This window comes from Sminthopsis crassicaudata, chromosome 3 (genome assembly GCF_048593235.1).
Source record: "Sminthopsis crassicaudata isolate SCR6 chromosome 3, ASM4859323v1, whole genome shotgun sequence".
NCBI lineage: Eukaryota > Metazoa > Chordata > Mammalia > Dasyuromorphia > Dasyuridae > Sminthopsis > Sminthopsis crassicaudata.
The window spans coordinates 333,859,324-333,882,029 of NC_133619.1; the positions used below are offsets into that span (position 1 = coordinate 333,859,324).

At 38.5% G+C, this 22,706-nt stretch overlaps 1 protein-coding gene across 1 annotated transcript in view; it reads right to left on the reverse strand.

Annotated features, from left to right (window-relative positions):
• Window positions 1–5,248: 5,248 nt before the first annotated feature.
• ITGB5 (integrin subunit beta 5) overlaps window positions 5,249–22,706 on the reverse strand; it is a 192,069-nt gene continuing 174,611 nt past the window's right edge. Inside the window, exons 12-15 of the mRNA XM_074301446.1 lie at window positions 16,059–16,162; window positions 11,779–11,898; window positions 8,080–8,246; window positions 5,249–6,048 (exon numbers count right to left, since the gene is read on the reverse strand). Coding sequence (XP_074157547.1) covers window positions 5,953–6,048; window positions 8,080–8,246; window positions 11,779–11,898; window positions 16,059–16,162 — 487 coding nt within the window. The 3' untranslated portion in view covers window positions 5,249–5,952. The remainder of the gene's footprint in view (window positions 6,049–8,079; window positions 8,247–11,778; window positions 11,899–16,058; window positions 16,163–22,706) is intronic.

A 22,706-nucleotide genomic window follows, 5' to 3' on the forward strand; every position in this document is an offset into this window, starting at 1 on the left:
AAAGGAATTGGCAAAGTGTAAATGATAGTAAGGGGAAATCACAAAATCCTATTTATGACTGACTTTTGGAATGTCTCTTCTCCGGGGTCTAATTTAGCTTTTATATTATGAGCAATACAATGTTCTCAACAATACATTGATTCAAGACAATTCCAAAAGACTTAAAAAATGCTAATCACCCCCAGAGAAAGAACTATGGAGTCTGAATGCGGATTGAAGCATACATTTTCACTTTTTCTCTTTTTTGGTGGCTTTTCCTTTTTGTCTTGCTGCCTTTACAACATGATTAATGTGCAAACATGTAAACATTTCCACATGTAAAACCTATATCAGATTGCCCTGTTGGGGAGGGGGAAAATTTTTTGAAACTCAAAATCTTATTTAAAAAAAAAAAAAAGGAATGTTTAAGACTTTACATGTAAATGGAAAAAATACCATTTTCCCCCTCTCCCAAAAAGCAACTGGACTGCATAATTTATTCTGTGAGGTCCTTTCTCAGTGTCCTGTAAATAAGCCTGAATGATCAGAAATGAAAAGGAGCGAATTTACAGGGGAATATTTTCCCCCATTTTCTTCTGTCCTAAAGAGGCTTCAAATACAAGTTAGCTGTGCTTCTCTTTGTAGCTTAGTTCAGCTTGCTTTCTCAACAAGTCTGCAAATGACACATTGATTACTGCCCCAGCCCAATTACTAGCCCTAGAGAAACATGGTAGGCTAATTTGGCTAGCCCTAGACACCAGTTGGATAAATTGGGGGGTATCAGGAGGGAGCCCAATGAGATCACCAGACGAGGCAAATCATCAGATATCAAATAGTACAGTATTGAAACCTTATAAAACAATCTAATTCAGGCAGTTGGAAAGAAGTCATTCCAAAGCCCTCTTAAAACAATCCCGTGACCTCATACTTGAACCGGCTGGGCAAAGGGCAGATACTTACCTCTGCAGTTGTTACTGGACGCCAGCCAGTCACAGCTTGGCTTTCTGGCTGTCGTTTTTTTTCAGCACTGCCTCATGTCCCTGAAATTGCCTCAGCTATTTAATCAAGCAGGAATGGCCTTCAGTTAAATGCTCATTTAGACTTAGACCTAGCTATGCTTTAGGACTTCAGTTAATGTTCTTGCAGAATGAACACGGAGACCTCTAGGACCACACGTTCTGTTTGGGAAGACACTTGGTGGTTTAAAGGGAATGATTTCCCCTTATCTCTTCCCTGGCTTTGGCAAGATGCCTCCACACATTCCCATCCCCGTGTTTGTTTTCTTACAATAAACACTTCACTCCTCTTGGTTGATCCTTGCTACTCCCATGGTGCCTGGTCACTCAAAATAATTCATGCTCCCAAACACAGTGATGGGGGAGAGGAAATAAATACTGGCTTTAAGGGAGAAGGGCAAGGAGCAATTCTGGAGACAGACCCAGGTTGGCTGGGTCCAAACCAGATGAGGTACGTTAAGCCAAATACTAAAGTTCATTACTAAAAAACAGTTCTCTGGGTAGCTGCAGTCCTCAGTCTGCAAGCCTGACCCAATAGATGAGGGCAGATCTTCAGATCCCTACAGCAGCGGGCTGAAGAATCAAATCATTGACCCTTGGGCAGTATTGTTTTACCAAGATGGAATATCAAATTGTTGACCCATTGTTTGTAGAATGAGCTTTTTTACTAAGTTTTTTTTTTTTTTTTCTAATAAGTTTAGAAGAGCAATTTGGGTATGGAAAACAGAGAAGTTAAGTCTAGAATTTGGGATGTTTTAATTAGTGGAATGTTACCCCCCATTCATGCTGCAAAATTGGTGTTTTCTTTAATAGTAATTGATGACTAGGAACTTTCTCTTTGTTTTTTGGGGAAAGAAAATTTTATCTGGCCTATGGGGCAGAATAAATTCTAGCTATAAGCTATCTTGCCCACTAGGAGAACTATATTTCCCCTATAAGATTCTTTTATCTTGCACTAGGGGAACTAGGAGCCACATTTGACAGTGGTTTCGTAAGCTGAAGGAGGCAATATAGTCACAGAGTAGTGATAGCTAAACACTTCCGCACTGGGAGATTTGTTCCTGCAGCTGGAATTTGATGCTTACTTAAAAGCATGTCCTCCTAGGATCATAGATTGGAGCTGGAACTTAGAGGCAATCCTCATTTTACGAATCTGGAAATTTATACAGAGGAAGGTCAAGCTCACAGATCCAGTCAAAGGCAGAATCGCAGATCCTGTGAGTCCAAAAATCCAGCATTTTCCACTGTACTGTGGGAAAGGCAAACATCACTCTCGTTAGCCCCACCAGAACGTAGCTGGATCATCCAACAGGATCAGCAGGTAGGGTTCTTCAAGATTAACCATTAGGGTGAGTCTGGCACATGTTTAGGATCCTGATCCAGATCCTCCAGGATCCAAAGCCCGTGTAGCGGTAGCGCCCAGCAGAGGGCAGCATGACACTGATAGTGCGGGCCGGCTTGTAGGTAGTGGACATCTGTAAGTGATTAAGTGGCCGGGCGGAGCAGATGGGACGTCAGGCCTGGGGAAGGGGGGGCCGGCGGGAGCCCTGTGCAGCCCCTCATTTTATGGATGGGGAAGAGGAAGCCCACAGAGAAACAGTGACATGCCCGCGGTCCCTCGACTATAATCAGTGTCAAAGCCAGGGATCCCTGTGCCAGGGCTCTTGGCTCTGGGCCCAGGGCCCCTTTCACCACCATCTTTCCTTCTCAGCAACGACTGGCTTTAATTTTCAACAGATGGAGGGAAGTTATGAAAGAACAAGAGAGAAACATCAGCCGTCTATGAAAAATGTGCATCTTTTTTTAAAACTTCTTGGACATGATGGTGTCGTGTGATGGAAAATGAGCTGAGTTCCTGGTTCCTTCCTAATAATTAGCACTTATGTACTAGAATTATCATTATAGTGACTTTGTTATGTATTATCTTTAGCACAATTATTCCATATATCCTTATTATAATTATTACAAATATTATCTCAACAACCCTGAAAGGTAGGTTACTATTATTAGAATAGTTTTTTCCCCCACTGAGGTAATTGGGGTTAGGTGACTAGGCCAGGGTCACACAGCTGAAAGTGTTAAGTCTGAGGTAAGATTTGAACTCAGGTCCTCCTAAGCTCAGGCCTGGTGTTCTATCCACTGCGCCACCTAGCTGCCCCAGGCTGCTATTATTATAGCAGATAGATATTAAATGACTTACTCAGTCACACAGCTAGGAAGTATCTGAGGCTGGATTTGAATTCTGGTCTTCCTGTCTCCAGGTCCAGGCTCTATCTATTATGCCACTTATCTACACCATAGTCTCCCTCTAGGTCTCCATAAAATGGGGAATGCAGATTTTATTTGTTGAGTTAACATTCAATGGGCAAATCACATTCCTTCTATAAAAATCATCTTTAAAATTGGGGGAGGGGTAGAAAACTCATCTAAATTAATCTCTCTAAGCTAATATTTCATGAGTCAATGAAAAAAGATTCTGAAATGTTTAATTTGTTGACACCCTTAATGAACTCACAACTAAAGAGGCAAGAAAATGTCTTTTCTCTGGAGCAGTTACGTGATGCAGCGCTTAGAGCATCAGGCCTGAAATCAGGAAGACTTCTCTTCTTCAGTTCAACTCCAGCCTCAGATACTTATCTGTATGATCCTGGGCCCTGATTGCCTCAGTTTCCCCATCTGTAAAATGAACTGGAGAAGAAAATGGCAAACCACTCCAGCATCTTTGAAGAAAACCCCAAACGGGATTATGAAGAGTCAGAAATGACTGAACAATAAATGATTATGATCAAATCAGAAGGGCCTTGTATTACTCCCTTGCTATTGCCAGGGCTATATTTAACCACTACAGAATATAATGGAAATGCCTATTCTCTAGATTGCTTTGACTACCCAGCATTTGACTAAGGAGTCAAACTTCTCATCACTAATTTCCAATGTGGGCAGGATAAAGGAAATGCCAGAAGAGAGTGGCTTCTATGGTCAGGATTCCATTAAACCAAAAGTGTCAAATACTCACCTCTGAGTGAGACTCCGAGATTAAAATGTAATTGGGAAATATTGAACAACATAAATAAAAAGTACAAAAGAACATAGACAATATTACTAAGCCACCGGCAGCTTAGTGTGTTTTCAACAGATGAATGAATAGCCTCCAGTTTCTTTCTTGAGTTTGATGCCACTAAGTGTCAAGATTTCAATGTTTTCAAGATGAATTGAGAAATATGGTCCAGGGTTGAAGACAAAGAATATAGCTGAGGAGATTAAATTTGATATTTGAAGGGATTCTGGGGGAAAGTCTCAGAGTATAGTATCCTTAAAAAGAGCATGAAAGAGATCAAGAAAAAAGACATTCACATGGTGAAGCAGAAGCAAGAGAGTTGAGACCTATTTCTGCCACTAATTGTATTACCTTGGATATGTCACTTTATTCAGGCTCTTAATTTCTTCAACAACAAAATGCTTATTACCTATTATCCTTAATGGACATTGATTGCAAAGATTTTTTTAAACAGCATAGCCCAGGAGAGGCGTGGACTCAGTCAGGGAGGAGTTCTTTACCTTTGTCTGGGTCATGGATCTTTCTGGCGGTCAGGTGAAGCCCATGGATCCCTCCTTAATATCATGATTGAAAGAAATGCTAAGTTTCAGTTGGAGGTTGGTGAAATTAAAGATGCATTTTCCCCCCATCCAACTTATCCCAAGTTCCTGGAATCACCCTCCTCCCTGCCCATCCCAGTCCCTTGCATTAAATGATCAATCACTCAACCAGTATTTGTTAAGGGTCTACATGATGTTTGATGCTTGGGATACAAAGACAAAGCAGGAAACAGTTTCTGCCATCAAGGACCCTTATATTCCATGGGGGTTGGCAGTGGAAGCAGCAAGGAGATGATCTCTTAGTTTTTTTCCAGCTCTGGCATTCTGTGCTTTTAAAGGGACATTAATATGGAATGACCTAATGCTCAGGTGAGTGGGGAAAGGAGAGAAGTGTGAGAACAATGCATCCAACAAAAGAATGATTAAAAAGGTAACCGTACTTAGTTCTGGGAAGGGAGTGAGCAATGGGCAAAAGACAGATGCCACTGGCAACCATTCAGTTTCCATTTTGCTGCAACATCTGTTCCAACCCCACCCACACAAAAGAAAAGCATGGAGGCCAGATCACATTCGTCCAAACCCCAGCAAGGCATTCACCCTCATTACAACCTCTCAGTACCTTCAATCCCACCTCAGAAAGTGTCACGCAAATCCAATTTCTTTTTGGTTTTAATATTTAATCCCTGGAGACATTCCCCTCCTTTTCATCACCGAAGTATCAAACATGGAGGGGAAGAGGAGGATCTGAGTATTCGATTTCTCCTCCCTTACAGAAGCCAAGAATCAAAGCATTTTTACCAACAGGATGACTGCACAGCCAATGGGGAGGGAGGAGTCATCAGAGCAAAACCATAAATGCTCAGTAATTTTTTCTTTAATATAAAAACGACCAACTCTAAGACATCCAGACTTCTTGACTCCATTGTTGGTTATATTCACACATAATTGGTTCCAAACAAACTTCCCTTCTGCCCTGGGAGGTATCAGGGCAGACTTCCATCAAGTCAGGCAATTCTTTCTAAAGTTCAGGTCACTTAAACTGGAAAAAGCAAAGGGGTGCCAAGGCCCTCTAGCATCGTCCATTCCTTCCCTTCCTCCTCCCTTTATATACCTCTTCTAGGCCCAGGTAGGTAGGTGGGTGGCAAGGCTGGCCTGGCTCCAAGCTTTACAAAGGATGGCATAACCTGGTGCCCCTTCTCACCCCAACAAAAGGCTTCTTGTCCAAGCCCACTTTAAAGGATTGTTCATCATTTCCTACTTAGGGAGCAGTAATACAGTCAAGCACTTGTCTACACGTGTCTTGGAAATTTTTTCCAAAAAAAAAAAAAAATCCCCCCAATCCCTCTTCAGAAGAATGACATCAGTCCACGGTACCATTGTAGGATTTGTTGAGCTTGTTAAAGGTGAAATCCACAGTGTGGGTAGATATTGGCTTTCTATAGAGAGGGTTGGAAGCCTAGACAAGTGGAAATAAAAAGGAAAAGCATTAAGGAATTTTATTCAAATATAAACCTCTAATAAGCTCCCATTGAGAAGGGCTACTTTATTCTAAAAATGTAGTGGAGAATTAATCATAATTATCCCTTACTATGCAATCAGCACTGGATATGATCTCTGTCTTTCAAGAGTTGGAGAAGAGAGCTAATTTTTAGAGATTAGGAGAGGGGCTAGAACTGTGATTTCACTGCTTTTATCTATAAATTCCCTATTGAACAAACTCCTTTTTTTTTTTTTTTGAAACTTAAAACCTCAGACAGATGCCTGGGGCACTGAGAATTTAAGTGACTTGCCCAAAGTCAGCTCTGTCAGGGATACTTGAATTCAGATCTTCCTGGCTCCAAGGTTTGCATCCTATCCACTACATCATGCTGTCTCTCTCTGAAATAATGAATACACAAAAAACAATCAGAACTCAGTAAGAGATCACAGGTAATAATAACTAAGTTATTTCTTTATTATTAAGTTAGTTATTATTACTAACATGTTCATAGCACTTTAAGGTTTACAAAGCATCAAGTGCCACCATGATTCCTCCTTTTAAAGAAAAGGAAACTGAATCTGAGAAGTATTAAGTGACTTGGAAGATTACACTGATATTAAGTGAATGAGATTGGATTTGAATCCAGTTCTCCCACCATCCAATGATGGATTATCACAGTGCTTTTCCTATAGCTTGATGATCTTGTTCCCTTACTCGTTACCCATCTGTTCCTTTTTTATACAGTTCCTTAACTGCAACCTTTCCCTCCTCCACCCCTGCCCAGACACACACACACACACACACACACACACACACACACACACACACACACACTTTACCTTCCCCTTTAGTCCTTCTGGATCAATTACAGGGGATCAGCTGGCTTTTCTAGGTCTGACATCTGTAAGTATCCCCCTTTCTTCCCCAAACACTACACTAATGCCTCTGCACCACTGATTTCTCCCCAAATTTCATCCCACCCCACCCAGAGATATTTAAAACCCAGATCAGGATTTATACATCTAGTATGTTTTTTTCCTAATCTCCCACCTGACCTCCAATGCCTTATTTGGGGTTCTTCAATACATGTCAGGGGAGAAGAGGGCTTTTGTACCTTTTATTTTCAAACTTATGCATATGCGTTTATTTTTAATTTTTCAGGCCATTTCATGTATGTCTACCTCATGTCTTTTGCTAAATAAAGACAAGTGCAGCTAGGTGGTTAGGTGGATACATCACAGGGCTTAGAATCAAGGAAACTCCATGAGTTCATATTCAGGCAAGTCACTTCACCCCATTTGCCTTAGTTCCGCCTCTGTAAAATGGGTGGCAGAAGGGAATGGCAAACCACTTCAGTTTCTCTGCCAGGGAAATTCCAAATAGGGCTACAAATCAGATAAGATTGAAGCAACAACTAAATAGGGCAAATTGCTTAAGCAAAAACATAGTATTTCCCATTCCTGCTATGTTCTGCCAGCATAATAACACATAATAATAATAATATTAACAATTTATATAGTGCTTTAGAGATTACAAAGCACTATATATGTATGTATACAAACATATAATTATATGCACATATGTGTAGATATATATACATATATATATAAAATTTATATATTTGGCACATATGTATATGTATATATAACTACATATATACAGAGAGAGAATGTAATTTCATATGATCCTGACAAAAAGCCTCTGAAATATTATCCCCATTTTGCAGATGAGGAAACTGAGATTGAGAGAGTTGCCTAGAGTTACGCAGCTAAGTGGATATCTAAGGCAAGATTTAAGCTCAAGGATACTGAATGCCAAATCTAAGGTTTTATCCACCATACCACCTCCACTGCCCTCCACAGAGAATCCTTAGTCAAGGTTTGCCATCTTGATCAGATGCTCCATAATGCTAGCTTAGTGTGAGCTTTCCATTTCTTTTGTCACTGTGACAACTGCTCTCCATCTACTACTGTAGGCACCCAGAGTTCCCCTGCATTCCCAGCTTACCATTTCATATCGTGCTCTGGAACGTTCGCTCTGGAACTTTGCAAACTCTCTTCTGTCGTGAATGGTGACGAGCAGTTTCCAAATGGCAAGCAGGGCAATGCCGATGAGAAGAATGCTACCCACCACGGCCAACAGGATGGTCATAGCGCTGGGTGCAGATCCACACTCTGCAGAGGGAAAGAATGGGGGTTGTGTTAGGGACAGTGGGGGACAGATTCCTCTCTTTGGGTTTCATTCTCATCCTATGGACCACGAGGAGAAAGAACAGTGGGGGACAGGGGTCCTTGGAAAGAATGGGATTCACAGGTGCTCCGATCACATTGTTGATCCAAGGCTTTGGGAGTCATACTTAGTGAGCAAATGAACAATATAGTGAAAAGGGGGGCATCTGACTGAGAATTTCTTCTCCTCCTAGCAGCTTTCACATACAAGCCAAGGACACATATTACCACAAATTAAAAGGACTTACCCAAGATCACACAAAGTCCTAGGTAAAGCAGACTAGAAATCCAGATTTTAGTGGACTACAATTTTATTGTTTTCATTCTCCATCCCCACCTAGCTCAAATCTGCCCAAACCTAAACACGTTGTGATCTCTTCAAACTAAAAATGTTTGAAGGACAGACTTTGTTGACTGGAGGGTCTATGTAACCACTTTTATTGTAGTGTGGATCAAAGGGCCATCATTTGGATCTTGGGGACTTGCTGGCTAGATTTTCCTCTTAATAATTAAAATTTTTAAACTTCCATTTTACTTTTTCAAAATTAATAAGCATTTTCTCTTTCATCTACCTAAATTAAAAAAAAAAAAAAAGAAAAACAAATCCTTGTAACTAATGTGCAGTCAATCAAAACAAATCCTTGCAAATTCCCCCACATTTTTTTCTCAATCTGCATCTCAAGAACTTTACCTCACTGTCCTGATATGTTTCATCATCAGTCTTCTGGAATTATTAATTTGCGCAGCTTTCTTTTTAAAATTAATTTTTATTTTTATTTTGAATTTATCAAGCACCATTTAGAAGGGAAATTTGCATAAACATACTGTGCATGGAACTACCAGTCTCAATATATATAATTTGCTGTGGAAATATGTGTAGAAGAATTACACGTTTGTTTTTTGCTGAGGCAACTGGGGTTAAGTGACTTGCCCAGGCTCACACAGCTAGGAAGTGTTAAGTGTGTCTGAGACCACATCTGAACTCAGATCCTCCTGACTTCAGGGCCAGCACTATCCACTGCACTATCTAGCTGTCCCCGAGAACTGCACATGTTTAACTATATTGGCTTATTTGCTATCTAGGGGAAAGGTGGGGAAAAAGGAGAAAAATTGGAACCCAAGATTTTGCAAGAATAAATGTTGAAAACTATCTTTGCATATTTTTGAAAATAAAAAGCTATTATTTTAACCATATATGTAGTATATGTAATTTGCTTTTCTTCAAAGTATATGCTAAAATCAACAGTTTTTAAAGCTGTCCTTGGAATTGTAAAACTACTCAACTTTCAAAGGCAGAGAAGGAAAGCCCTGGAAAGCACAGTTGGCATTTCCCTTCCATGGTCACTCACAAAGGATTGGGGCCCATGGCTGCCTCCTTCAGCTCTTTCTGCAAGAGAGAATGTATTCTATGCCTTAGCCTAAATTAGGAAAAGTTTCAATGTCATAGATTAGATGTAGCCAGTTTGCCATACTCTCCCTACAGGCTGCTGACCCAAAAGCCCAGTCTTCTTGTCACTGGATAAAGTCTGTAAGGAAATAGCTTTCTTTCTTTAAAAAAAAAATAATATTAATTTAATTTTTTATTTTTATTACATTTTTATTAATTTTAATTGAAGTTTTTTATTTTCTAAACATATGTAAGGATAATTTTTTCAACATCGACCCTTGAAAAACCTTGTGTTTCAATTTTTCCCCTCCTCTAGATGGCATGCAATCTAGTAAAATGGTAAAATATATGTTAAATTCAATATTGTGCACATATTTATACAAATTATCTTGCTGCACAAGAAAAATCAGCTAAAAAAGTAAAAAAAAAAAAAAAAAAAGAAAAGAAAAGAAAATTCAAGCAAACCAAAATAAAGAGAGTGAAAATGTTATGTTGTAATCCACCCTCAGGTCCTACAGTCCTCTTTCTGGGTGTAGATGACTCTCATCATCACAAGATCACTGGAATAGGCCTGAATCATCTCATTGTTGGAAAAAGCCATGTGTATCAGAATTTATAATCATTTAATCTTGTTGTTGCCATGTACAATGATCTCCTGGTTCTGCTCACTTCAATCAGCATCAGTTCATGTAAGTCTCCCAGGCCTCATTGAAATAATCCTGATCGTTTCTTATAGAATAATAATATTCCATAACATTCATATATCATAACTTATTCAGCCATTCTCCAGCTGATGGGCATCCACTCAGTTTCTAGTATTTTGCTACTACAAAAAGGACTGCCACAAACATTTTTGCACATGTGGGTTCCTTAATGATGTTGCTTTCAAGAGGGATAGTGCTGAAAATCAGAAATCCTCAGAGATAATAGCCTATTGTTTCATTAGCCCTAAGAGAGGCACAAAGATCATGATATGAACTAAATCTTGCTCTACAGAGGGATCAGAGAATGACCAACACTGTGGGAAGTTTAATGCAAGAATAATTATCCAAACTTGCCACGGCTTGAAATCCAGTCTGAGATGAAGACACAATAGGCTCATACTACCAGCTCACACTGTCCTAATCGCTCTATGATCTACTCTTGCTAAACCCAACATAGAAATATAAATTTATTCAAAAGCAAATTAATATGTTTTTGCTACAGGAGATGTTGATTTTTTTTTAAAATATTGCTACTTTCATCTCTAAATAAAGATTTCTTATCTACAGCACCTCCTCTACTTCTTGGCAGAGGTGTGGGACTATGGATGTGGAATACCACATATAATATCAAGACTTTTTTTTCCAATGTGTTGTTTCATTTTGCTGAATTTCCTTTTTTCTTTTATTTTATGACTCTCTGCCAGGGAGAAGGAGCATACAGTAGGTAAACAGGTACTTGTGACTTCATTAGTATAGGGAATTTCCAGATAAGAAAACCCAATGTTAACATCAGCAGCAGCTTCTTTTGGAAAGCTGTTAACGGCACTGAGAAGTCGAGTAATTTGTCCAGAATCACTTAGCAAGCATGTGTAGCAGGTAGCACTTGATCCTACTCTTTTTTTAGTTCCAAGACCAGCTCTGTATCTACTATTCTATGTTACTACTCAAACAACAAACCACTCACAAACCACAAGGTATCAATAAAATTTCTTTTTTAAAAAACTACAAGGTCCTATCTCTTTCCTTGAAATCTCCATTCACAAGTGACCTCTCTATATCCAAGGGGTAGTCAATCAATGATGTTCACTGACAGCCTCATTCTTCTTCTTCTGGTTCTTTTCTTCCTCATATTTCAGGGACTCAGGGTGTGTAGAAGAAGAGAAAGGGTAGAAAGGAAACAGAGTTAGTTCAGAGTGGGCTAAACCTGTTTGTAGATGGGATCCCAGCTGTTTACTGCTTCTATGTCCCTTGAGTTCAACCCCTTTCATTGGTGCATTAGATCAGGATTCTGAGACTATCCTATAAGCAGCCAGAGGCTTGGTGGGACACCTGTGGCCCTTCTGCATTAAGAGACCAGTGAACTCACCCAGTCTGAAGAGGTACCCACCTGGCTCTTTGAGGACCATGAGCTTGGACTTGCCACTGGGTAGCTCTGAGTAAGTGAACATCATGACACAGTCCTTGGCAGTTTTGTAGAAACACAGGACAGCTTCCTGGTCATCTTTTGCTGTAAAAAAGCCAAAAAGTTAAGAGAAGGAGAAGGAGAACTGTTCCTATGCCAGTTCTACAACTATAACTATAAAGTTCAGCTTGGCAGAGCATCAGAGAGGAGTCTGGCTAACCTGAACACTGGAACATCCTGGAGATGGAGACAGACAGCTGGGAGATTGAAAGGAGGAGAGATGGAGGAGGAGAAGGAGGAGAAGCAGGAAGAAGAGGAAGAGGAAGAAGAGGAGGGGGGGAGGCTGGGTTCTGAACAGATTATTTTTGGTCTCTATCATCCAAAATTTTGGCCAAGACTCTGGATTTCTCATTCCTCTAGGGACTATGAATTCCTTTCCGTTTCAGGGGTTTCCTGTGGGGACACATGGAAAAAATTAGGTAACCTTTAAACATCTGAGAAGTTTGTTGGTGATGTTGATATAGAAGAAATGATTAACACTCAAGGGGGGGGGTGGGAAGGATTACAGATGGAAACTAAAAGGGAAGAAGAAAGTGCCCTGGAATCTTCAATAAATATGGTATTGAGGAAAAGGAGTCTGTGAATATACTTTATTCCTTTAGGTCCCTTGCAAGAAGGCAGCCTTAAGTATAAGGTATTTAGTTACTGAGAGACAAGCTAGAATGGAAACCAAGAACCTGAATTTTAGTATTAGTTTTGATTTCACTAGTTTGTGGTCCTAGATAAGCCTATCTGGGACCAAGTTTCCCTCTCTTTCTCTTTCTCTTTCTCTCTCTCTCTCTCTCTCTCTCTCTCTCTCTCTCTCTCTCTCTCTCTCTCTCTCTTCCAATATGTTTAATCCCATATATGTATACATATTTATACAATTACCCTGCTGCACAAGAAAAATCAGGTCAAAAAGGAAAAACAATGAGGAAGAAAAATGCAAGCAAACAACAACAAAAAGAATGAAAACGCTCTGTTGTGATCCACACTCATTTGGGACCAAGTTTCTCATCCATAAAATGAAGGGATTAGACAAGGTGACCTTTAAAGTCCTCAAGACTGACTGAACCAAGATGTTCATCAGCCCTACTCAACTGACTGCTAGATAAAATCTATCCTTGGGAACACAGAGGCATTAAAATGCTTGGTTATTTTTTCCCATTAATATCAACGAAGCAGGGACACACACTGACCTCAGCTGCTAACCTCAAAAGGCAGATGCCAGGATGTTGGCCGATGAATGCTTCAGTGGCTACTATTTAGGTCATTCCAACTGAGCGGGTGAGCTGAGAGATACATGACCTTCCTTTCTCCTTAGTAGCATGATTTTCAGGGAGTGAGGATAAAAAGATTAGTCTGGGCTATGTTTGGAAAGCTCTCCCTACTCCCCTCCTCCCTCTTATTTAACTGCTGACCTAAGGGTATGTTATCAGAACCTCACTATTGCATTCCACAGCGGAACTAGGAAATCATTGGAATGTTATTTTCAGGAAGGAAAGGAACTAGGGGAAGTGAGAGGTGAAAATGAAGGTAACAGATAGGAAGTTACAGACTATAACTTTAAATAGACAAAAAAAAAAAAAAAAAAAGACAAATTAAAAAAAAAAAAAAAAACCTTGTTGAAAGGAATACTGCTAATATGAAATGCTTCTCAGTTCTTGCCTCACTGTTTAGAGAAGCTTGGACTTGGGGCCAGATAGACTAGTTGGCTGTCAAAGTAGAAGGCCTGGACCATTTCAGCTTATATTTAAAAAAAAAAAAAAAAAAAAAAAAAAAAAAAAAAAAAAAATTTTGCTTTAAAAAGTCTCTCAGTATCCAAGCCTTTTGTTATTAAAGCTGTTTACATCTGCACTAAGGGAATAAAAAATTAAGGGATTGAAGAATAAGAAAGAGTACAGTGTAAATTAGTGAATTAGTGTTTTCATAGGGAAATAACCAACAACTTTCAAAGACTCAGGAGAACAGAGTAAACCACCATAAACTCAGACACAATTTGAGACAAACAGTTAATGAGTCTTAGGAAAATTCCCAGAGTTTGGAGACTAGTTAGTCCAATTCCATCATTTTTTTTTTTCAAAAGAAAATGGCTCCTAGTATATGGCTGGATCTCCCTTCTACCTTCTCTTCCAATCATATGTAACCTACCTTATATCTTCTACACTCCTTCCATGCAGGTCATTCCTAGTAATAGGTTGCATGCAGCCTATTTCCACTTCCCACGTCCCCTCATATTGTCCTTTGTATCATCTGCAACTTCATGAGATCATAGGATTCTGAGATTTGCAGCCACACACCATCAAAGAGAAATTAAAAATAGCGGCTTTGGCAGCAGCAAGTATTGGATGACTGAACAAGCTAGGCAGTTTCTCAAATGTAATCTGGACTTCTCACATCCTCTTAATCAATTCTAGGTTCTATTTACTGCCTGTCATGTCCGATCCAGGTTACATACTGAGAGTGGACTACCTATCAAACTGCACAAATAGGAACAATTCATATTTTCTATCCATTTTGTGTTTCTAATACATATAGCCAGGGTAATCTCTTGGTACCCTATCAAATATGCAAGGTATTAAAAAGATATAAGTGCTGAAATAGCTTAAATCAAGAAGAGACTTTTATAAGCTTTAATAGCTTAAAACAAGAAAAGATTTTTTTAATGTACTATAAAAGCTTAAAACTTTAAAGATTTTGGGAATATAATGAATTTATTTATTTATAAAAATAGCTAACAATTATGTAGTACTTTTTCTAAGCACTTTGTACATGTGTTCTCATTTAATCTTAACTCTGTGAAGCGAGTTCTAATATTGTCCTCATTTTCAGATGAGAAGACTGAGTCTGAAAGCCATTAAGTGACATGTATGGTTTTTAAGTATCTAAAGGAGGATCTGAGGTCAGTGATTCCTGACTCCCAAATCTAGCACTTTACCTACTGTACTGCTGATGTCCCAAAGATATCTAAGGTAATCCTGGATTTTTGAAAGCAATATCAGTGGAAAAGTTGTATATATCCTCCAAAGATCAGCCTGGGTTAAATGGGTTAAATATTTCTATTATTGGCACCTAACCAAGTGTCTGACCCATAGTGAAATCTCCTTAAACATTTGATTTGATTGGTTCATCATCAGTGCCATCTATTAAGGTCTATAGGGTAACCATCAGTGGAGGGAAGTTTCACCTACATTCAAGAAATTGCTAAGGCTTCTTAACAAAATAGCTTAGCTATTAAAGCTCTATATTTTGAATTCTGGATTTAGTTTTTTTATTTAATTTTCATCTACTATTCAATTCTTTATTCAGTTGACCACCTTTTATGCCTGTGTAAGACAGATAGACACTCACGCACATACACCCCAATTAACTCAGTGGGTCACCCATCAAACTGCAAATACTGGAGGCTGAATCTGCTATCTCACCTAGTCTTGAGAACAGTGACCACTCCAAGGTTGAACCCAATAGTGATCCGCCCAGAAGTTTCGTTCCTTTTTTTTTTCCAGTGTGAGCTAGTTCATACTGTCTGGTGGCCCCTCACTTCTAAGTTCTCATCATGTTTGAACAGGACTCAGTGAGGATACCCTATTGGCTTTAGCTTCCCTGCTAATTTGGAGACAGCCCTGGATGCAGTGGGAGACCTTGGGCTTTTCAAGCTAAGATCTTTCAAGAAGTCTCAGTCTGACTGAAGCCATACTCATTCAGTAATTAAGGCGAGGTAGTAATTAAGGCAAAGAATCTCTGCTTTCACCTAGTCAAAAAACCAAACAAATAAATAAGTCTGGGAGGGAAAGACCCTCAAAGTTAGTGGCAGATCTAAGGTAAAAATCCAAGTCCTCCTGAATGGCAAAGGAAGTCTTAGGGATTTCATTCCATGTTCTTCCAGAGATTCCCTTCCTTATTCAAAATTGAGAATTCCCCCTTTCCCCATGGATGGACTCCAAACATCTCAGTGAGATTCCAAATGGAAAGTATCCAAAATAACGAACTTAAAAGCAATCTGCATCCTCATCCCCACTCCCCAACAACACAAAATAATCCCCAGAGCATCCATCTTCTGCCTTCCCTCTAATTAGACACCACTGAAAATCAATACATATGTAGGAAACTTTTATCCATCTCCCCTAGAGTAGCATGATAATATGGGGAAAAAGAATGAGTTGAGAGCGACCCAAAAAATATTTTCTATGGCAATGTTATGGATAACATCCCTCAGCTATACTTACGGATTGAATCCACGCGTGTGATGACTTCATCCCTGCAATGCTTTTGGCACGTCTGGTTGTCAGCCAGTCTCCCTGAGTTAAATAACATACACTCCACACAATCTCTTTGAAGATAAAAAAAAAAAAAAAAAAAAAAAAAAAAAAAAAGGAAGGGAAGAAGGACATGAAATACCATGCAATCATGCTCTACAAGTATCTATTTTAATGTTGATGTAAAACTTCCAAACTTCAGTGCTGTGAGGGTCCTGACTATACCCCTTCCCCTTTCCCCCTTCAGATATAGCCTCTGTGGAGGGCTTTTTTTTTTTATGCTGATGTGAAAAGGATGAACATAGAGAAGAGCATCTGTATGAATTTTACTACATGTCTGGTTAACTTGCTGACTTTAGGATCAAGGATTTAGAGTGAAAACAAAATCAAAGACTATCCTGGCTAAGCTTTATTTTTTATTTTATTTTTTTACATTTTACAAGAAAGGAAACTGAGACTCAGGGAAGTTTATTGATTCACCCAACGTCACTGAGTCAGGATTTGAATCCAGGGTCTCTGACTCAGGCATCAAGGCTCTTTCAAAATAGAACTACTAAGATTTAAGCCACCCAATGGGATATCATGAATCCTGACTGGAATTATTAGGTACGGTGTGGTACGGTGGATAGAACCATGGATGGAGCTGGGAACTTGAAGTCAGGAAGATATGAGTTCAAATTTTGACTCAGACATTTATTAGCCGGGAAACTTCTGTCTGCCTCATTTTCCTCATCTCTATAAAATTAGGTTAATTAATACCATCTACTTTCCAGGGTTGTGAGGATTGAATGAAATCACACTTGTAAAGCACTTTGCAAACTTTAAAAATGCTCTAAAATTGGAAGCTATTATTCTTATTGTTATTATTTCCTTGGAGAACACAGTTGCACTGAGGCTCAACATAATATGCTCCTTCATTCTAATTTCTATTGCCTTATCTATCCCTCTTTCCCAACAAGTGCCCTTTGTTCTCCCACTGCTTCTTAGCTGCACAGCACTTCCCACCATGGTGACCTCGGCACCTTGTGTTCCAGACTCTACCCATCATCCCCATACTGTCCTGTTTACACCAATCCTTCCCTTCACTAGCTGCAAGCCAACAGGGGAGCAGGTGCTCATAGCTGTTAATGGGCTCTCTTTTGGAGGTCACAGAAATGTCCCTTTTACAGACAATCTCTTAAACCAAAGGTTGAATGTTAGAGTTATGTCAGGCACCATATTTCTGGCTATGTAGGGATTTGTATTTCCCTTCAAATCAAGCATTTATATTACTAACTACTCTTCCCACACATAGAACTGGCATCTGTCCTTCCAAAGCAGACTAAAATGCTGACTCAAAGTACTTTGTGTTCTGAACTCATAAAAGCCTGAATTATAAAATATTTTAAAAGAAATACACTTTTCATTTCTCTAAAGTATGTGCAGACACTGGACAACAACAACAACAAATTAATAAATAATTCCTAGTAGAAATTCTTCCAGAATTGGCTTAGGAGATAAAGAAAACATTTGTAATCAGAATATTTTTGTATCCTGATAAAATGGCTTTGTAGACTCATATATTAGTAGAATTAAATGGAATCACTTAATCCAAATACGTCATTTTACAAATAAAGAAACTGAGACCTTGAGAGCTTTAATGACTTCTCTAGAGTCACTGAATTATTTAGAAGCAAGATCAGAACCCCAAAATCCAGTTCTTCAATGGACCCTTCTAATTCTTTTATGGTCTGAACGGCTCGTTCTTAGTCTGGTCTGGCAATTCACTTAACCTCTTAATGCTCTTGGCAATTCTTGAAGACGCTTTAATTGCAGAGTCCATGCCCTAGAGGCATTGATAGAGGGAGCTGGCTCATTTAAATGTTCCCATGCTAATAAAATAATGTCCCTAAACCTTTGCCATCCTTCTCAATCTTTTTCTTGCAGTTAGCAATTTTTATCACCCTCATCTTCTGAATACTGGCTTCTCTGATTTTTTGGGACACTATTTTCTACTGGTCTCCTATTATAATGCCCCCTAAAACTCTGACAGACCTCTTCTTTTTTTGTCCCTATATTCTCAGATTCTCTGTTTTTTTGGGGTTTTTTAGATTTAGAGCTGAAATGGACTGCAAACACCATATAATCTAACTCCCCTCATTTAAAAGATGAGGAATAAGGCCCATGAAAGGTTAAGTCTCATACAATGATCCAATCAGCTATCATGGGCTTAATTATTATCTCTATGCAGCTGACTCATAGATTTATATTGTCTGGGTCTTACCTGGATCTTTAGATCTATATCACACCAGTTGTCTATTGAACATTTAAAAGTAGAATATTCTAAATATATTTCAAACTCAACATGTGCAAAATCACAACTTATTATGAATAATCTTTCACCCCAAACCTACCCTTCTTCCAAATATCTATTTTTGTCAAGGGCACCACCATTCTTTCCATCTTCCAAGATTGTATGTAGCTTTGGCATTTCCCTTGATTCCTCACTCTTAGTCATCCCACATAGCCAATTAGTTGCCAAATTTCCCTTTTTCTATTTCTAGAACATCCCCCTTTTAAAATAATAGCTTTTCATTTGTCTAAATAAAAGATAGTTTTCAACATTCATCTTTGCAAAACATTGTGTTCCAAAGTTTTCTCCCTGCCTTTGTGCCCCTCCCCTAAGCAATCCTGAAAAAGGTTAAACATGTACAATTCTTTTAAACATATTTTCATATTCATCATGCTGTGTAAGAAAATCAGATCAAAAGCGAAAGAAAAAAAAAAAACAGGCAAACAACAACAAAAAGTGGAAATACAATGTTTTGATCCACATATAGTTCTTTCTCTGAGATTCTTTCTATCACAAGTCTATTGGAATTGACTTTGAATTACCTCATTTTCAAAAAAAAAAAAAAGCCAAACCATCACAATTGATCATCTCCCATAATATTGTTGTAAAATACCTCTTGCATCTGACCTCATCTCTTTGTTCACACAACTAACACTTTACACCATAGTTGTTCATATGGTATCCCTACCTCAGTCATTCCAATCCATCTTTTACACTGCTGGCAAAATGGTTTTTGTGAGCTTAAAATGTGACCTTGCCACAGTAAACTCCATTGGATCCCCAATGCTCTGAAGATAAAGTTTTAGTTTTAAAATCCTTTAGTAATCTTTCCAGGCTCACTGGATATTACTACCCTTCCCACATTTGCAATCTAGCCAAATAAGTCTTCTCTCTGTTCCTTACACAAAATGCTCCATCTCCCATCTCTGCACCTTAATTAGCCCTAGTTGTCTCCCATGCTTGGAACATACTCCCTCCAAACCTCAGCTTCAGAGAATCTCACTTTTCTGTCAGCTCAGCTCAAAAAACTTTTATATGAAATGTTTCTTGATCTCCCCAAGTAACTGGTTTTGTAATGTCAGAGAAACTGAGGTAAGACAGAGATTAAAGAGTATTTAATATTTTATTTGAAAGGGAGAGATTTACTGGGACCAAATGGATCCATAGTTTGGTCCTAGGGCTGAATGAGACTACAGTCTCCAAGAATCCAGCAAACAATGTGAGTTCTTAATGACATGTGGCTCAGACATGTGGTAGACTGAGGCAGGGGCGGAGTCAGGGTGCTGAGAGCAGAAAGGGACTCTGACTGGGTAGGGTGAGCTACTGGAGATGGGGATGACATAACGGGGGAAGGCACCTCAGAGATGGGAGAAGCATCTTGATAAAACAGTATCTGATATTCTGATACCTTGGGATGGGGAGAGGCATTCTTATATTCTAAAATATAAGATCTTTTATCCTTATCAAATACGCTGATGATTAAGAGGAAGGGGTGGTTTTGCAGGATTGAGCAGAACAATTATAAATTGAGGCAGAACAATTAGGGAAACTGAGTCAGGATAATTAGGGAAACTGAGTCAGGATAATAAAAGAGAACTGTGGCACAACAGTTTCTTCCTTCCTTTTTTAAAAATTCCATCTTTTCCAACCAAACTACTAGCTACTGTGGTTTTGTTTTTGTTGTTGTTTTTTAAAGATATCATCTGGATATTATTTTTTCTGTCATTTTTTATATTTAAAACATATGCAAGAATAATTTTTTCAACACTGACCCTTGAAAAACCTTGTGTTCCAATTTCCCTCATCCTTTTCCCTACCCTCTCCCCTAGATGGCATGTAATCCAATACATGTTAAACATGGTAAAAAATATGTTAAACCCAATATAAGCATACATATTTATACAATTATCTTGCTGCACAAGAAAAATCAGATCAAAAACATTTTTTAAAATGAGAAAAAATTAAAATTCAAGCAAACCACAAAAAAAAAAAGAATGAAAATTCTATGTTGTAATCCACCCTCAGTTCCCATAGTCTGCTCTCTGGGTGTAGATGGCTGTCTTCAACACAAGTCTATTAGAATTGATCTGAATTACCTCATTGTTGGAAGAGCCACATCCATCAGAATTGACCATCATATAATCTTGCTTATTGCCATGTATAAATAATCTGGTTCTATAAATGATCTGGTTCTGCTCATTTCACTCAGCATCAGTTCATATAAGTCTTTCCAGACTTTTTTGAAATCATCCTGCTGATTATTTCTTACAGAATAATAATATTCCATAACATTTATATATCACAATTTATTCAACTATTATTCAAATGATGGGCATCCGTTCAGTTTCCAGTTTCTTGCCACTATAAAAAGGGCTGCTACAAACATTTTCACACATGTGGGTCCCTTTCCCTCCTTTAAGATCTCTTTGGATACAGGCTCAGTAGAAACATTGCTGGATCAACGCGTATGCACACTAACTATTGTGTTTACTTGGGTTTTGTTGCTGTTGTTGTTTTTGATGAAGAAGCTGAGGGTAAGGAACTTGCCCAGGGTCACACAACTAATAAGTGTTAAATGTCTGAGGTTGGATTTGAACTCCGGTCTTTCTGACTCCAGGGCTGGTGTATTATTCACTGCACCACCCAGGTGCCCTTGATTTCTTCTTTCCTAAACTACTTTGCACTTAACTAATTTACATTTGTTCTTATTTATTCATTTTAAAAATTTTATGCCATATTTATTTAAATACCTTCTTGAAAACTTCCCATTCAAATATAAGCTCCTTGAAAGAAAGAATAGTATCATTCTTTGTCCTCATAATCTCCGGGCAGGAACAGTATCTAAAATATTTAATATTTGTTGATATATTTATTGATTAATTCATTTTATTATGTTATACCTTTACAAATGCAAAAAAATTAGTTTGCTTCTTTCTGAAGCCCTCCAGCTTCTTACTTATTACCCTGGGTTTTATTTGAGTAACACTTTTTTTTTTTTCATAGAAAATGGAAAATAAAACTATCCCATAAACAATAATAGAAAAGAAAAAAAAAAAAAACCTGACATGACATCATGGTCATCACCACTAATAATTCCTAAGTAGCAAGGTTTTCTTCAATTCAGATAAAGGGCTCCATTGCCCAGCCTCCAGATTGTTCGCCGTCTGCCAGCTTTGTGGCTGGCCTAGTCAAGTCATTTAATACCTTTAAGCCTCTTTCTTCATAGACATAGAAATAATGATAGTACTTACTCCACAGTAAGATCTGATGAGATAATGAATATCAAAGTGCTTTGTAGACCTTGAATGTATACTGATCTATTTATTTATCTGTAAAAAGTCTTATTTTTTATTGAGAAAAGGGCATTTACTACTCTTCTGGAGGTCCATTTGCAACAAATTAGAAGTGTAGTGTAGTGCAATAGATTTGACTGACCTAACATTTGACTCCCAACTCTGCCACTTAAAAGTTGTGGGACTTTCTACAAATCTATAAGTCTTAGTTTCCTTATCTATAAAATAGGGATCTTAAATACTTACCCTACCTACTTACAGGATCACTGAAAATCAAATGAGAAAACATGCAAAGTGCTTTGTAACCATAAGGCACAATAGAAAAGTATTATTATTAATAATTATTAATGATGATAAAAGCAATAATAATAGCTAACATTTATAATAAAATCAACACTCAAGATGATGGGATTTAAGATGGTAAAACCTGGATCAAATTTTATCTTTGGTCCACAATCTGAACTTTGATGTCAACAGTAATACAGTGAATGGTCCATGAGGAAGAATTAGGCCCCTGCCTAACAGGGCTTAGAGCTGCAGGCTGGCACTGCCACATGGGAAGGCAATAATGCTATAGGTGAAGGGAAGGCTGCTCTCTGCTGCTCCAGCAACCACTGAACTATGAAGCCTTCCTTCACAGACTGCTCATTCAGCCTAGTGTCAGTGGTACCCCTCCCTGGCTGTTTAGTGAAGATTACATATAAACCTTTTCTATCTTTGTGATCTTATTGTTTCCCCTTTTGCATATTCTCTGACATTCTCCTCTTCTTTTTACCTCTGTCTCTCAGCCTCCCTGGCCTCCTCTAAGACTCAGCTCAGATCTTGTCTTCAACAGGAGATCTTTCCCAGTCCCTTCAAATATTACTTTCCACCTTCACCATATACATCTATTATATTCTTCTGCACGTTGTCTTTCCCATTAGAATGTATGCTCCTTACTGTAAACTGAGTAGATGCCCATCAGTTGGAGAATGGCTGAATAAGTTACAGTAT